The sequence below is a fragment of the Prinia subflava genome, chromosome Z, assembly GCF_021018805.1.
Source record: "Prinia subflava isolate CZ2003 ecotype Zambia chromosome Z, Cam_Psub_1.2, whole genome shotgun sequence".
In the NCBI taxonomy this organism is placed as follows: Eukaryota; Metazoa; Chordata; class Aves; order Passeriformes; family Cisticolidae; genus Prinia; species Prinia subflava.
The window spans coordinates 37,762,713-37,779,231 of record NC_086283.1 but is presented as its reverse complement, the minus strand read 5'-3'; the positions used below and the strand labels follow the sequence as shown (position 1 = coordinate 37,779,231).

The 16,519-nt window shown below is 34.9% G+C and overlaps 1 protein-coding gene across 1 annotated transcript in view; it reads left to right on the top strand.

Annotated features, from left to right (window-relative positions):
- ADGRV1 (adhesion G protein-coupled receptor V1) overlaps nucleotides 1-16,519 on the top strand; it is a 264,541-nt gene that overhangs the window by 60,230 nt on the left and 187,792 nt on the right. The window contains exons 31-44 of the mRNA XM_063423040.1: nucleotides 375-619; nucleotides 803-984; nucleotides 1,742-2,547; nucleotides 3,787-3,996; nucleotides 5,278-5,408; nucleotides 5,654-5,753; nucleotides 6,695-6,874; nucleotides 8,358-8,521; nucleotides 9,049-9,142; nucleotides 11,749-11,827; nucleotides 12,387-12,525; nucleotides 13,044-13,185; nucleotides 13,619-13,881; nucleotides 15,341-15,516. Of these exons, the coding sequence (XP_063279110.1) occupies nucleotides 375-619; nucleotides 803-984; nucleotides 1,742-2,547; nucleotides 3,787-3,996; nucleotides 5,278-5,408; nucleotides 5,654-5,753; nucleotides 6,695-6,874; nucleotides 8,358-8,521; nucleotides 9,049-9,142; nucleotides 11,749-11,827; nucleotides 12,387-12,525; nucleotides 13,044-13,185; nucleotides 13,619-13,881; nucleotides 15,341-15,516 (2,911 nt within the window). The remainder of the gene's footprint in view (nucleotides 1-374; nucleotides 620-802; nucleotides 985-1,741; nucleotides 2,548-3,786; nucleotides 3,997-5,277; nucleotides 5,409-5,653; nucleotides 5,754-6,694; nucleotides 6,875-8,357; nucleotides 8,522-9,048; nucleotides 9,143-11,748; nucleotides 11,828-12,386; nucleotides 12,526-13,043; nucleotides 13,186-13,618; nucleotides 13,882-15,340; nucleotides 15,517-16,519) is intronic.

Here is a 16,519-nt window from a genome sequence, read left to right as displayed (position 1 = left end):
TCCACTTAACATATTCCGTGTTAAATAGTTTTAATTTATTTCTTCAATAAGTGACATGAAATCTGTAAACAGTTTCTTTGCTGCTGCAAATAATTATGAAATTATATTCTAAGACCTTAGAAACAGTTCGTGTTTAGCCTCAAACAATGTGCGTATTGGAATAGACTTTTTGGATGAAGGCTTAATTTTCATGCTAATTTTCTCTGCAGATGCAAGTATGATATTGAAAGTTTGCTTTTAGGTTTAAACATGATTAAAAGGGGTTTACTTGTGCAAGTAAATGCAAGCAAGTAAAATAAAATTCTGTACTTCAGGAATTGATATCTTTACTTTCAATTTTATTGTTAATGCACTACATCTCCCTGTGGTGTCAGTTTTTCAGAATACTGAATTCACTGTGGAGGAGCCTGAATTTGGATCAGTAACCATAAATCTGCCAATAATTCGCAATGCCGGGACACTGGGTAATGTTACTGTTCAGTGGGCTGCTACCATTAATGGACATCCTGCTGACGATGACTTGCAAGTTGCCATGGGTAATATTACTTTTGCCCCTGGGGAAGCCATTCAGATGTTGCTGTTGGAAATCCTGGCTGATGATGTTCCAGAAGTAGAAGAAGTAAGTAGAGCAGTTATGTCTCTCTTGAACAGTAATAGAGTTTTAACTTGTATAAGAAATGTGTGCAGACCAAAATAAGAAATGTTACGGCAGGAAGCTACAACAAGTTCAGATTCTATTTTGCTTGTGATTGTTTTTAGAAATGGCAAAAAATACTTGTTTTTCCTTTTTTTTCTTTTTGAGATTGTCCATGTAGAATTAACTCAGGCCTCCAATGGTGGTGCTATCGGGTTAGATGGCACGGCAAATATTGTTATACCTGCCAATGATAATCCTTACGGCACAGTTTCCTTTCATCAATCCTCATATCGAGTTCAGGAGCCACTAGAAAGAAGTTTACCTGCAAATATATCTGTCAGGAGAAGGTCTGTACAATATTGGCTGATTTTGAATTTCTTTTTTTTTTTTTTCTGTTGTTGTTTTGGTTTGGTTTGTTTCTTGTTGGCTATTTTATTGGCAATAATTTTAAATACCATGCCCCTGTGTAGGTATTTGCATCAATTTCTTGCTCTGACAGCTCTTTTTTTCCATATACATTGAATTTGAACTAGATGTCTGCTTGTTACAAATGTACATAAAATACAAATATATTATATGTTTGTGGGGTAAACCCAGTGGACGCAGTGTACTTGAAGTTTTATTTTGCCTGTTAAATTGTCAAGCCATTTAAAGCTGCAATCCAGCCTGTTCCTATGATGTCAGCTGAAAGACAAAGTGAATCAAATGTTGTATGATGGAAGAAAAAATGAGAAGCAGAACAGATTTTGCACATGAAATATGGTATCCTGAGGACACCTCAGAGGAATGATAATAATGCTAGACAGCAAAGGCTTTTTCTTCCTTAGCAGTCCTAGGAAAACTAAGTTAACTCCTAGAAACAAACGTTTGCAAACATGCATGCTTAACATGCTTAACATGCTTAACCCAGGCTATAACAATCGAAAAACCAAACTACGCAGTTATTTTGGTACTAGCTTCAAGGGAAGTCACTTTAATTAGCTATTTGTAACTTTTCAGCAATTGAGAAAGAGTTAGTTAATTTTTGTTCTTAACCCAGTAACATATAGAATGTTAGACATGCTTCTCCAGCTAACATAACATTTTTATTTTAATGTCTTTTAGTGGGGGAAGGTTTGGTCAGCTGCAAATATTTTACAGCACTTCTGAGACTGATGTTGTAGCTCTTGCCATTGAGCAAGGTGAGGATATACTGGCCTATTACGAGTCTCCTGTACAGGGAATTCCCGACCAGCCATCTGAGACCAGAGTGAATGTGTCAGCAGCAAGTGACCCACTGTATGCCTGTGCAACTCAGTGCCTAAAAGAACAAGCATGTTCAGCCTTTACATTTTCCAGTGCCTCTGAGATTCCTCTCTGCCTCTGGCTGACAACAGAGGCCAGGCCATTAACTAACATGTCAGGATTATGGACCTACAAGAAAAACATCAGCAGTACATCCGTTCTGTTTAGCACACAAGCCATTGCTGGTAGTGATTACGAATCTATCACAAGACAATGGGCCATCATGCAGGAAGGGGAAGAGTTTGCAAATCTCACAGTTACCATACTCCCTGACAGCCTGCCAGAGCTGGATGAAAAATTCACTATATCCCTGTTGAAGGTTGAACTATTGAATATCTCAGCCAGCTTAAAAAATCAACCAACTATTGGACAGCCAAATACTTCTACAGTTACCATAATGATGAATGGGGATGCCTTTGGAGTATTTAAGATCTACAGTGTAAGTCCCAATGCAACAGAGAAGTATATTGAAGTAGAAGAACGTCCTCAGGCCAACGTGCAGCTAATGATACACAGGACAGAAGGCAGCCTGGGACAGGTGGCAGTGGAATGGCGTGTTGTTGGTGGAACTGCTACCCCAGACTTGGATTTTGTGGGTGTTGGTGAGATTCTGGTGTTTGCTGAAGGTGAGGCAAGGTTTAGCACTAACTTCTCATGTCTAAAACTAAAGAAAACACACAACAAACACACCCACAGAGACCACAAAGACTTAAAAAAAAATTTAAAAAATGAAAAGTATAAATTTTTAAGCATTTTTTAAGAAATATTGCACTGTACATTATACAGATAATAGTTTTACTAAATAAATAAAGAATAATATTGCTGAAATAGTTGTTGTAACAAAGATAAAGAAAATGAGAAACAGGCCTAAGTGGTCTTTTGTTAATCTTCACTCCATACTAATTTTTAATGATATATTTTTTAGATTCTGAGATTGTATTGATTTCGTAACATAACAGGATAGTTAAAAAATGCAAAGAGGAACAGTCTGTGGCAGACATTATTTAAGCACTGTGCAACACGATGGATGTATTTTATGTTTTCAAAGTCTGAGGTGATAGAACAGTTGTTTGAAAACAATTTATGGAGTGTAGTAAAGATTCTAGTGTTTAGCTTGCTAAATCATCTGTACTCAAATGAAGGGTTGCCAGGAGAGACTTAGAAACTGACATGTAATTATATTAGTGTTTATAATGTTTAGTATTTACTGAATCTATTTTCAAAATACTTTGAAGGGCAATATGACAAAAAATATATGGGTATGGTAAACTGATATAATTATTAGTATAGGTTATGCACATACAGTGACCAATAGGATTATGTTGCAAATTGTAATGTGTTATACAGACTGGTAATTGATTGTTTGCTGCTTACATATTAATTCTTTGATAGTCCAGAAGACAGGTAACTAACACAATGACAGCCCACTTTAATGCATTTCTTGGTCCAGTAAATATATAGTCAAATTTCATGTACATATGTCTGTATGTGGTTCATCAGAAGATGTATTCACTTGGTAATTCTTTTTACAAGAATTGTATTCTCCTTTTCTAACTAAAATTTGAAAGCCAGAGAAGTTATAAAGCAAATAAGAATTTGTGGCATTCAGAAATTATGCCGACATTGTTAATTTTTACAGAGTATATTTAATAATTTGCTAATTATATTGCTTAATATAACATTTCATTAGGAGTTGAATAAATTTTCATAACAACATCCAATAACTTCTAGACAGATAAATAGGTAAAGATTCTTCATGTCTTTTTTTATATTAGTTAAGTATTTACTACTAGAGTAGATGATTGCATCTTTTAAAAAGGTGATTTTCATGTGAACACAAAAGTATGTATATGTTCTGCTTTTAGGTGAAACAAAAAAGATGGTCACACTGACCATTTTAGATGATCCAGAGCCAGAGGATAATGAAAGCATCATAATCAGCCTGGTGCATACTGAAGGAGGGAGTAGGATTCTGCCCAGTTTTGACACTGTCACAGTGGTTATCCTGGCAAGTGACAATGTGGCAGGAATCATTAGCTTCCAGACAGCTGGAAGGTCTGTTATTGGTCGTGAAGGTGGGTTCTGTGTTTTGACCAAATTCAATTTAACATGAGCTTCCACCTCTGTGCTTTCTGTTGATAACTGTTCAGTGATTGTATCACTGTTCAGAGAATGCCAGCAAACAGAGAATAACCACATACTTAACAAGCATTTCTTTGGATTTTTTTTAACTCTTGCACACATAGCATTTAAATGAAATCTGTGGAAAAGATGAAAAGACCTTTTTGAAACCATATTTCACCATTTGTTCTTTTCCTTCCTTTTTCTGAAGATTTTGCCTTGCTTCTATTGACATGGCATTTCTAAGCTCCTTTTAGCATTTCTTATTAATTTATACCATATTCCAGAACTGTATGTAATCACCACCATACAGACCAATTGCTAATCTTAAGGAAATATTATCTGTTACTGACTTAAAATTAGTTTTAAATTATCTAGAAAATATTCCCATAGGAAAAAATATGAAAAAATCTTCCATCTTTCTAATTTTCTCTTTATAATTTTTACAGCAGCTCATTTTAAGAATGTGACAATCTTGATGTCATCACTCAGTTATCACTTTTGAGAGAAACAATAGTTTGATATCTAGTGTCTACTAATGTTTTAAGAGACTGTGTTTCATGTTTTACCTAGGATTTTGTACAGTTCTGCATAGGACAGTAACAATAAAAATGGTGACTGCTCATGTTAGCCTATGCTGGAATCTCGGTGTACTGCAATATCAAATTTGTCTGAAGTGTGAACTGATGGGTATAGAAGATTAACAGAAATTGGCTGTCCAGGAATATGTGCACTGACTTTTTTGTTGGAAGAAAAAGTCTATCTCAAAAGAACATGGTCTGTTTTTTCCTGTAATGAAAGGACACCATAAGCTTTTGGGTTTTGTTTAGATACAGTTTGTGTTAATTCTTTTGTGCCTAGTTTCCATCCTGTATTACTCCACATTAGCGGTTTGGATCTGCCTGACAAGCCAGCTGCTGTCTGACAGTCTAAGAACAGCTGCTAACGAGCCCAAGGAATTAATATAAACCATCACAACCAAGTTCCTTTACATTTTGATTGTTCTTTCCAAGAATGAACGAAATTCATAAAAACCTCTGAGGAAAGAGTTTAGATTTGTGAGGGTTTTTTTTCAATGCTTTAAACAAGAAAGGTGTTACATAAATACTGGGAAGCTCACTATTAAAAATATTAAAAATACTTTAACTGTGATTCACATTTTTCCATCTTCATTTTAATAGTTCAATTGTAGAAGAAGAAACCCCAAAATATTGCATTTTGTCCTTTGTTCCTAGGAGAAACCCTGCAATTCCATATTGTAAGAACTGCCCCAGGACTGGGAAATGTTACTGTTGAGTGGAAGATAGTTGGACATAACGTACAACAAAATTTTGAATACTATTCTGGAATTCTCTTTTTTCCTGAGGTGAGTCAATAAGCAAATCTAACAGCTACAAGAGATTATTGCAATTTCAAATGGGCTGATGAAACAGGTATGCTTTCATTGCAGTCTTCTTTGTTGATATGATTAAACTATAAACAGGCAGTTTATAGTTTTCAGTATTTTAACTTGACATTTCTTAAAGGTGTTGCTCAAAATACTTATGATAGAATGGTATTACCTGTACTCTGTACACTAATGACTAATCAGTTTATCAATAACACTTATAGGGGATATTGAATACAACACTGTGTGTCCACTTGCTGGATGACCATATTCCAGAAGAAAATGAAGAATACCGAATCATCCTATACAACATCAAAACAGAAGGTGATGCAGAACTACAGACTGCTGTATCTGCTGTATCTACAACTGCATTTAGTAGTGTAATAGTTTTGTGTGTATTAAACAGTTTTGGAACTGTAGGACTAAAAATATTTAAAATGTTGTGAACTATGCAAGAATTGTTCATGTTTTATTGAAACAGGCTTGACACTTCTGTGTATTTATGTATACGTATGATACAGGTGGCATAAAATAAATGGACGTTTTTATCTTTTTAAACAGTCTTGTCTATCAAGCTGTCTTTCTGATCTGCCTCTGATCTCTTCTGATTTTCAAGAGGTCAGAATATTTTACTCTTTCAATGAGATTATAACAAGAAAAGAAGCGTGAAACGACATCCCTTCTGAAATACCCTTTGTGAAACTGGAATTAGTGTCTAAACACCAAACTAACTTGACATGGGTGGTGTTGCTGATAGGTGCCTTGCCATCTTGACTTAATAATTTACTTACTCTTGTAATTCTTCAGGATAAGTATAAATTAATACAGATATTCATCAAGGCAAAACTTATAGTAATTTCTTAATGGAAGGATTGAGAAGTTGAATATAATTTTAATAATAATAATATAATTTTATTTTTTATAATGAATTCCTAGACAAACTTTCTCTTTCCTTTTGCAATAGAAGTGGTTTAGAAAGGTTCGTGTTTAGCACTGTCTCTTCAGATTTTCTCATTTCTTAATACAGTCTTCAACTCTATGCTTTTTATGCATACAATTTTTATTGCAATTGAATGTTCTTGTTATAGAATGCAATTACATATATATTCCACACCATCTGTAAAATTCAGTGAGCGTATAATGTGTTTGGTTTGATTTCATTTACAGTGTTACTGGCTGTCATTTGTACATAAAAATAGCAGTAATATGAGACAAAACTTTATTTTCCTAACACTATTAACTGTAGTCCATTGATTTGTTTGCAGGTGTTTCTCCTTCTGGTGCTGCAGTTTTGGATAGTCAAGGATATGAAGCTGTTCTGACAGTAGAAGCTAGTGATGAACCACATGGAGTACTGAATTTTGCTTCTCCATCCAGGATAGTTTTACTTCCAGAGGAAAACAAAACAGTTCAGCTTTTTATAAACAGAGAATTTGGATCTCTAGGTCTGTATAACATCTCCAAGAGAAATTAAATTTTGTTTTAAAAATCATTAGACAAATGAAAGCCATGACAGGAAGGCTATAAATTCTGGAAAGTATTAGATACAGTTATGTTTTCAGAACTTCTAGGCCCCTTAAAGCAGGCTTGTAAACTAAGTTTTAGTTAAAACCGAAGCCATAGCCTTTTATTCCAGAGCAAGGAATCTGAGGGCTATGACATAGCTAGCTGGCTGTTAGAGTTCTACTTTTATATCCAGCAAATCTGTCTTGAATTATTAGTCTGTCCAGAAGAAATAAAAAACATGAGAAAAGGACCTTATATGGAATTATCATTCCCACAGCATCCCCTCTATAAACTTCCAGAATCTGACAGTTTAGCAATATCCCATGGAAAAAGTTGCATTAGTGCCTCTGAATTTAGTTTATGCCTCTCCCAGGAATTCTTTTCAATTTCTTTTTAATTCAATTTTTTTTAATCAAATTAAGTGGTACTAACTTGAATAATGTGCTGTGTGCCAAAATATTTTTTGTGTTTGTTTCCTGAATATTTTGACTTCCATTGAGAGATAACATACATAATGATTTCCTATTTACATTTTTAGACTATGTTTAGACCTCAGTGACAATCTGTCCTATTATTTTTAGTCTGTTTTGAGGTGAAGTGATCAGCTGAAATAAAAATTCAAGATCTGGACACACTACAGATTTGTAGAGAAATTTAAATGTCATTTCTTTGTTTTCCCATTTCTTTTTCGTTGTCTATCAGTATCTAAAATACCTTTTGAACACTACTTAGGAAACTATTAATTTATTCTAAGTGTCCATTGTAAATGTAAAATCTCTCAATTGAACTTCATCTTTATTTATTAAAACTAAGATTCTTTTATACTTAATGTTTTATTTCATACAGATTAACTTTGAATTTCATTTGTCATTTTATCTCCAGGATCACTCTCTTTAAATTTGCAATTCAACTTTGGCAGATTAGTGAGATATGGCTTCATTATTAAAAAAAACCTCTAGCTTTTCCTTTAGTAAAATTTATCAGTTTGTCCCCTAATTTTTATTCCCTATCAATTTCTAAGTCAGTCTTTCTGGGAAGGAAACTAAATTTAGAACTCTCCTTAGAACCTTTCTTAGACATTAGTTATTCCTGAAACAGTCTACTTCCCTTGACACCAAACCTGGTATTAATAATACATTAGATGTCCCAGGTATGTAATGTAATACTTGCAGTTCACAGCACCTCAATTATATGAGTACATTGGGTCCTAATGCTTTCTGAATCCTTGATCTTGGACAAATCATTAAAGGCTAGACTGAAAGAATTAAGTCCCACTGGTTTCAGAGTAGTGTTTTAATCCTCTGGTTTGTAGTTAGGCTTTCCATTTTTTCAATGAGCATTTAATCTCTTTTCTTTGTCTATTCCACTGAGCATTTCATAGCAATTGAAAAAAATGATTTTTTTTGGTCACATTTTAAACAGGTGCTATCAATGTTACATATGCCACAGTTCCAGGATTGGTCTCCTTAAGCAATCAGACAGAGGGAACCCTGGCTGAACCAGGAGCTGATTATGTAGCTGTTTCTGACTCGGTGATTTTGGAAGAAGGAGAAACATCAGCTGCCATAAATGTTACTATTCTAGAGGTAAATTCTATATCCTTTCACTCTATACTTATTTGTATGACAGCTGAAAAGGAATATTGTGGAACCTGAATCTTGCAAGCCATATTACTTGAACCTATCAATTTTACTGTCATTTAGAAAGACTGCTTTGGTCTTTAATGGTAAAATCATAGGGCAATTAATAACAGAAAACATTGCTACTTATAGTTAAATGAAATTTAACTCTCATTAAGACTTTATTTTCCGATATTCAGACCAGTGTAATTCATTGCTCTTACATTATCAATGGTTGCTATTTGTGCTGTTTAAACTGAGCAGAAATTTATTCACACCTACTTCAGTGTTACCACAGTCTTTTCCATTAAATGTAATGTTTTGCTTCATAATTAACACTTTATGTTAAAATGTTCCAGGAAAATGGAAACATAAATGAATTCTAGTGTTGCTATAAGGTTGCTAGAGACTTCTAGTGTGTTGATTTTTGGCAAATTCTGTGATTATTTCTCAAAGAAAATCAAAAGAAGATATATTGGATTTGTGTTTTGTAGGATGATGTACCAGAATTGCAAGAATTCTTCTTGGTTAATTTAACTTCAGTGGAACTTATCATGAACCATTCAACTTCCTCCCCACCTAGGCTGGGTAAAACAACTTACAAACAATTATGCCTAATTTTATTTTTATGTCAATTAAATACACATTATATTACTCTAGCATATTATTATCCCACTTACCACTTCCCAAATAAAACAAAATGATACAGGAGACCTCAAACAGAGTCATTACTACACTGTCTTCGTAGCTTTTAAAACGCTGTAAAAATTATAAGACAATTTTCACAGAGGAATTGTTTAGTAATTAGCAGTTGGAGAAAACAGTTGCATTGGCAATGTGTTAATGTGGTTTAGTTTTCAAATAAGTGATTGAAACAACTATGTACAAAGAATTCCTTCAAGTAGTTACTTTGCTCACTCTTTCAAAAGTATCTTTTTATTACCCTTTATCAGATTTATTTTTAGGAGTCATATCTACTGTATTTCTTCTCTTCCACAGAACTTCATTTGTTGTTTGGTTATTTAAGTCCTCATTCTGCTGCTGAACTCAGTAGGATAGCTGTCATTGGCTGTAAAGACAGTTGGGTTATCCTGTGGCACCAGTGACTAATTATGCTGATTATTTCTAACATCTTCTATGACTTTTTTCCTTTCTTTGCATGCGTATTGAAGTGACAGAGTTAATTCGTTACAGACTGAAAGGTAACTTGCAAGACTGATTGCTGATGGGGAGACATTGAGCTTTGATTACTTGAGTCTAAAATTTAAAACACAAGAAGAGTAACATTAAAGTATTAAGGATTGCGTGATTTAAATTGTTCTGAGTGCGGTATAATCTTATCTTCTGCCATAAGTGGTTAGCAGTCTGAGTCATGACCATTTGACTCTGATGTACTTAGGATGATGAGATAATAGTTTTAATCCATGAGAGAAAAGTTTATCCTTATCATAGAATGTCACAATTAATTCTGTTATCAGACTATTTTCTAATCTTGTTTTCCCTTTTTGTGTATTTTCTTTGTTATAATTGAGAATTCAAATCCTTGTTGGTGCAGTGCGTTTGTTTGGTATTTAGCAATCCTGTACCCCATAGAAAATCTTTAATATAATACTAGGTGTCTAATGTCAGAAGTGATGGGTGTTCTGCACATGATACTGAAATGCGATTAGTTGTACCCATCTGAAATACCTCATAAACGCTGTCCCTGTCTTAGCCACGTGCATGCAAAATGTGGTATAGGTCTGGGATATCTGTGACACACAGATAAACACATGGAACTTAAATGACCTTTATTTCTGATCTGAGACTTCATGGATATGGAGCAGAAACACCAAACATAAGGACAATTCTGTTTTCTTCATGCTGCTCTTGCTCCACCCCATCATCTAGAAAACGTGGAAGGAGAGGCCCAACTGTAATACAGTGCAAGGAATTAAAAAAAAGGGAAAATGTTTGATACTTGAGAATGATGAAAGAAAAATGAATAAACTTAATGGATAGAAGGTTTAAGATGGGCTAAGATGTCAGGAGGGCATCAGGGGAGGGGAAAGATGCCAGATATGGAATAAGAGGTCTGATGTTGAGAGCGAAATATTAAAGATCTTGCATGATTTATGGCATGATGAAGGAAAACACCAGTTAGGAAGCTGAAGGGTCTATATGCACAGTAATCCTTATGGATTTCTAAACCTTTCTGCTGTGTGTGTATAGGTGTTGCTGCTGCTGCTCATCATTCTCATAGGGAGAGGTTTGGATTAATGGCAGTGATCTTTTACTTTTATTCAGTTTTATCTCATTTAATTGAAATTTGTCTGATACATCTAAAAATAGTATAGGTACTACAGATTTAGTGGAGTAAATTTGATTTGTAGAAATAGTCTTAATTTCTTTTTAATTTTTATTAGAAGTAAATTGACATAAATTGAGGTAGTCATGTGATGCTGTTTAAATAAGACATTTTCTCAGAAGAATCAAGTTCTGACTGTCAAGTTCTGATCTCTGAAATTAGTGGAAATTGCTGGCAGCAATCTATTATACATGCCATAATCTCACAGAGTTTATTGTGAAGATGCATATGTTTTTATGTAGTAACAGAATGTTACAGTACATAAACTAACTTAAAGGAAATTAATAGTTCTTTTTTTTATAGCAGAATCTGTGGTGTGTGCCATTAAGATTTATTATCAGCCACTGAAACATGAATATGAGGTGATATAATGGATCATTTATTGTTTTCCACTCATTTTTCCTGCCATATTCAGAATGGCGCAGTCTGAAAAACATGTAATATCATCATAATAGAAACACACTATGAATTAAGTGTTGAGGAATTAAGAATTAATGAAAAATCTTGCTTCTGTAATTTTCTACTTTTTCTGTGGCATTGGTTTTCTTTTTTGTTGTTGTTTTATTTCTTTCTTTCTTTTTAATTCATTAAATGCCATGGTGATAATTCAAGGCACTTGAATGCCTTGTCGCAATTCTAATAGTAAGCTAGTAAGTACAGATTTTCTTCAAGCCTTTCCAAGTTTCCCATCCACTTAATTTTCTCCTCCACATTTTGGAAATGGAAAATTATGTATTTGTTCTACAAAATTAGTAGAGATATGAAGAAATGTTTCTGTTAGTCTTGAAAATAATGAAAATGAACTCTTATTGTTGTTACGTACTTGTCCTTCTGTTTTCCTTTTCAGATGTGGAAGGTTTAGCTTCTCAAATTATTATTGATGCTAATGATGGAGTAAGCGGAGTAGTTGAATGGGAAAGTACCAAGTAAGTCTTGTCACTTGAAGAACTCCCTATGGGAGTTAATGATTACTCTTGCCCAACTATTTTTATTTTCAGTTAAGAGTAAAACTCCTATTAATAACAGGATCAGATCTTTGCAATGACAACACATTCAGTTCAGTAGAAATGGAAAGATAATTCCCACAACAGAAACCAACATTTACAGTACATTTGCTCGGAAATCTCCATCCAGTGCCTCAGCCTCTGCATCCATGTAAGCAGGCACATTGGCATCTCCCAGATCTTTTTGTCTGATTTCTAGAGAAGGAAAGAGCTAGGAAAAAGGTATCCATGCTCATAGAGAGGCTTAATCTGCAACTAATAAGTAGAGGAAAAGGATCCTTTAGTTCAATTCCATTTTCATAAAAAAAAGGTATAATAGTTGCAAGTGGTTAGACAGTGGTAATGATGCCTTACTGTAATAGTGCCTTTTTCTTAAAAGGTAGAGGGGATGATTTTGAGTGAAAATTTAACAGTTATCTACTATCTTATTCAAAGAACATGGTCAGTAAGCACTGAGAATTTGTCTTGGTTTTTGTTTTAGTTTTGAAGTTAATGAATCTCATGGGAATCTGACCATAATGGCATACCGAAACAAAGGATCTTATGGCAATGTGTCTGTGTTTTTTTATGCCCAAAATTTGGAGGCACAGCTGGGTTTGGATTTTAATGTGGTCTCAAGGGTAAGAAGCAAATTTTAAATCTAGTAGTTTTCATTTCTTCAACTTCCTCTAAAGAATATCTTATTTATTCTTCAGAATGGTCACTAGTACAGCTAGATTTCTCAACTTGTTTCACTTGCTCTGATCATCTGAATAGAGTGAGGTAGATTTAGTCATATTTTAGTCTTTCTTTTTTAATACTGAAACATTTTTAAATATAAGACATATTGTAAACTTTCAATCTATCTCAAATACAATTTTGCTTAGACAAGAGCATATGTGATTTCATATAAATTTTAATATTTTTGCAACAGAACTCTCAAAGTGAGTTGCTCTTGCTTGTCCTCACTCTGCACTGTGCTAAACTATTTAACTATTTTGCTTCTTTTTCAATCAATTTATAAGGGATATAGAAATTACTCCTCTTCTTGCCTCTTCTCTCCTCCGTATTTAAGGCAATTCTGCTTTACGGTAGTTTAAAATTTCTATGTGCATTATCAGCTATTGAATATTCAATTCTTTCTGTGTTTCAATGCTAGACTCTTTTTTTTGCTGATGGAGAAAGGAATAAATCTGTTGTTGTTGTGATTTGTGATGATGATATTCCGGAAGGTGTTGAGAAGTTCCAATTAATTCTAACAAATCCCTCATTTGGCCTGGAATTAGGGGAGAACACAACAGGTAAAACACAGTTTTGATATTCTCATTCTTCAGAATCGTATCTCAGTCACTTTAATTTCATTCTTCTGAATAATCATGTTTTAGAAAACACCAGCGCACTCCTATTGTAAATTATTAAACTCATTTGGAAAGTTCTTAAACATCCCTGTGAAAATATATCCCCGTTTTGTAAAACTAACAAAATAATATGTAAAATAAAGAATCAGAAAATTCAAAACCTGGATGTTTTAACAGGAGAGTTTAGATTCTCACTTTATAGAAATCCTCCTAGAGAAAGCAAAATAGTTACATACTCTGTTAAGTAATATCAGGGACTTAAAAGCAATAATAAAGAAAGAATGGTTTTATGTATATTTTTATTTATTTGTATATGTGTAAAATTAAATTTTGTTATGTTAATTAAAGCATATTTCTCATATTTATTTCTCAAAAGCCACAATTACTATATTTGCCAATGATGATGGACATGGAATTTTGTCGTTCAATAACAGTGATCATTTCTTCCTAAGAGAGCAAACAGCTCTCCATCTGATGGAAAGTGTTGCAGTATTAAATATTATTAGAGAACCTGCTCAGGGAATATTTGGAACAGTGTCTGTTCAATATCTCGTAAGTGAAATTAATTCTTCAGAGCCATCAGTGGATTTGACCCCATCTCAAGGATACATTGTGCTGGAAGAGGGAGTCAGATTCAAGGTAATATGATAGTTATAAAACAAAAAGTGAAGAAGGCTTTTTTTAATTATTTGAAAGATTTCAGCAATTTTTTTAATGTATTATTTTTTCCTTATGTTTTCCTTAATTCTCAGAATAAACTGAATTGTGGGAGTGCTGAAAAACTGAATGTCCTTTTCTGTAGATATTTCTCTCTTTGTAATAATTCAGGTAAACTGAAAGCAATATAATGGGTAAATAATATGATGTGTCTAGGACCATTTATTTATATGTGTTCAGTAAGTAGCTGAAAGACAAACTTTGACATGAAGTCATAATTTACTACTGTAAATAATGATGCTGGAATTAAAAATGCCATTCTTTTATGTGGCCTGAACTGAAGAGAGGATGCTGCAACAAAGGCAAAAGGTGAACAGCTTTCACAGTTTTAGAAATTGAAGATTATTTATTTTTCTGGCAGTATTAATCCCACTGCTTCTGTACTGTCCCCACAAGAATGTCAGCTAGAAAATGAGCTATATCAAGTGTGTCAATAATAGGTTAGTATATTATGGTTAGGGGAGTAGGATCTGAAACAAACCTTTCTGGAAACACTGGTTTTCAGTTTTTGAACCTAAAATGCATTTGGCACCTCAGTGGTAGCCAGTTTAGCAGATCTGTGAGAAGTAGGACCGTCTTTAAATATGATTTATTGCAGAAATAAATAGAGATCTAAAATGTTGTAAGCTCTATTTTAATTTCAGATCTGTCATTACTAAATAATTTTTGTAAGGCATATCTACATGTAGTACTGTAATTTTTACCTCTTTGGGTAATTAGGAGAATGAAAGTGAAAACACGTACTTCTTTCTAGACAGTTCTCTGCTGATGTGGGACCACCTTGAGACAATCCTTTTCTTATCCACCATGATGCAGTAGAGGAAATAAAGCGTCAAGAAGAAAGTATTTCAAATATTCCTCTACTGCCTTTTTTTCCTTCTTTGCTCTCAGTACCAGAAGTGTAACTACCCTGTTTCCCATGAGTTAGTTCAGTTGACAACTAAAGTAAAGTAAACCCAACTTGACCGAGCTACATTAGGGGATCAGGTAGTTGTACAGGGACTACGAATTACCAAGGAACAGTGAAATAAGTGGAATGTGTGGAATAAGTACAAAACAGAAGTATGAAAAAGGATCAAAACCTTTTACATTTCAGAGATTCTTATGATAAGAGGAAAAAGGGTAAGGGAAAAATAAAAACAAAGTGGATATGCTCATGTTAGTGTTGCACTAATGGAGGTCACCAGAGGGATTACTTTAAAACTCCAGCCTGAACTGTCCATGCCTTACTCCTGCCTTCTCCAGTTTCAAGAGCTGCTGTTGTGCTGCCCTGCTGTCCAGAACTGTACAGACAAGGAACAGAAACAGCAGCATGGCCTGAATAGCATTGTCATTGTTAGCTGTCAAGTCTCAGCAGCTTTCTATGTTTGTTTCTTGTCAGACATTGCATATTTCTGCAATCCTGGATGAAGAACCAGAATTGGATGAGCACTTTATTGTCACCCTGTTCAATCCGACTGGAGGAGCCAGACTAGGCACCAGAGTGCAAACTATGATTACGATATTACAGAACCAGGCTCCACTGGGGCTTTTCAGCATCTACCCAGTTACAAATAGGTATTGAACCCTGATTCAATTAAAAGGAAGTTTTTCATATTCCATAGACATGGTTTACCTTTAAAAAGATTTTTAAAAAATTATGATTTTAAAAAATACAGTATTTGTCAAATACTATTACTGCTATACAGAAGACTAGAAAAACACTTAAAATGGACTATTCACCATTGGAAATGTTGATTTCCCTATGCATTTTTCCTTGAAACAGTAATTCATTAGTCCCCAAACATTTCACGAATAGTAATCGATATTAAGATTTCCGAACCATGGACCAGTGCCTCGGGAAGCAGATATTTTCTAACTTACCTATTTCTTGTGTAAGATACACCCTCACTCAGGGCTGTTTTTCAGAACCAAATGAGCCATCTTACTTGGACAAGCTCAGCAAGTGGCCCCTGGGAATCTCATGAGGTTTAACAAGACCAAGTGCAAAGTGCCGCACCCAGGTCAGAGCACCCCCAGTGTTCATCCCCAGCTCTGACAGGCTGGGGATGAACAGACCCAGAGCAGCCCTGCCCCAAAGGACTTGGGTGTGCTGGGGGTGAGAGCTGGACAGGAGCCAGCCATGGGCACTGCCAGCCCAGAAAGCCAAGGGTGTCCTGGGCTGCACCCAAAGCCCCGTGGGCAGCAGGGCAGGGAGGGGATTCTGCCCCTCTGCCCCGCTCTGCTCAGACCCCACCTGCAGAGCTGCCCCAGCCCTGGGGTGCCAGCACAGGAAGGACATGGAGCTGTTGGAGCAAGACTCAAGGAGGCTAGTCAGTTGATCAGAGGGATAGAGAAGATACATCTCTGCTGTAAAGAAATGCTGAGAGAATTGGGATTGTTCAGCCAGAGGAAGAGGTGGCTTTGGGCTGAGACCATTGCAGCCTTCCAGTACCTGAAGGAAGCCTGTGCAACAGTTGGAGAGGGACTTTTGGCAGGGGCATGTAGTGATGAGGCAAGAAGGAATGGCCTAAAACTGAGAGACAGTAGGTTCAGATTAGATATTAGGAAGAAATCCCTT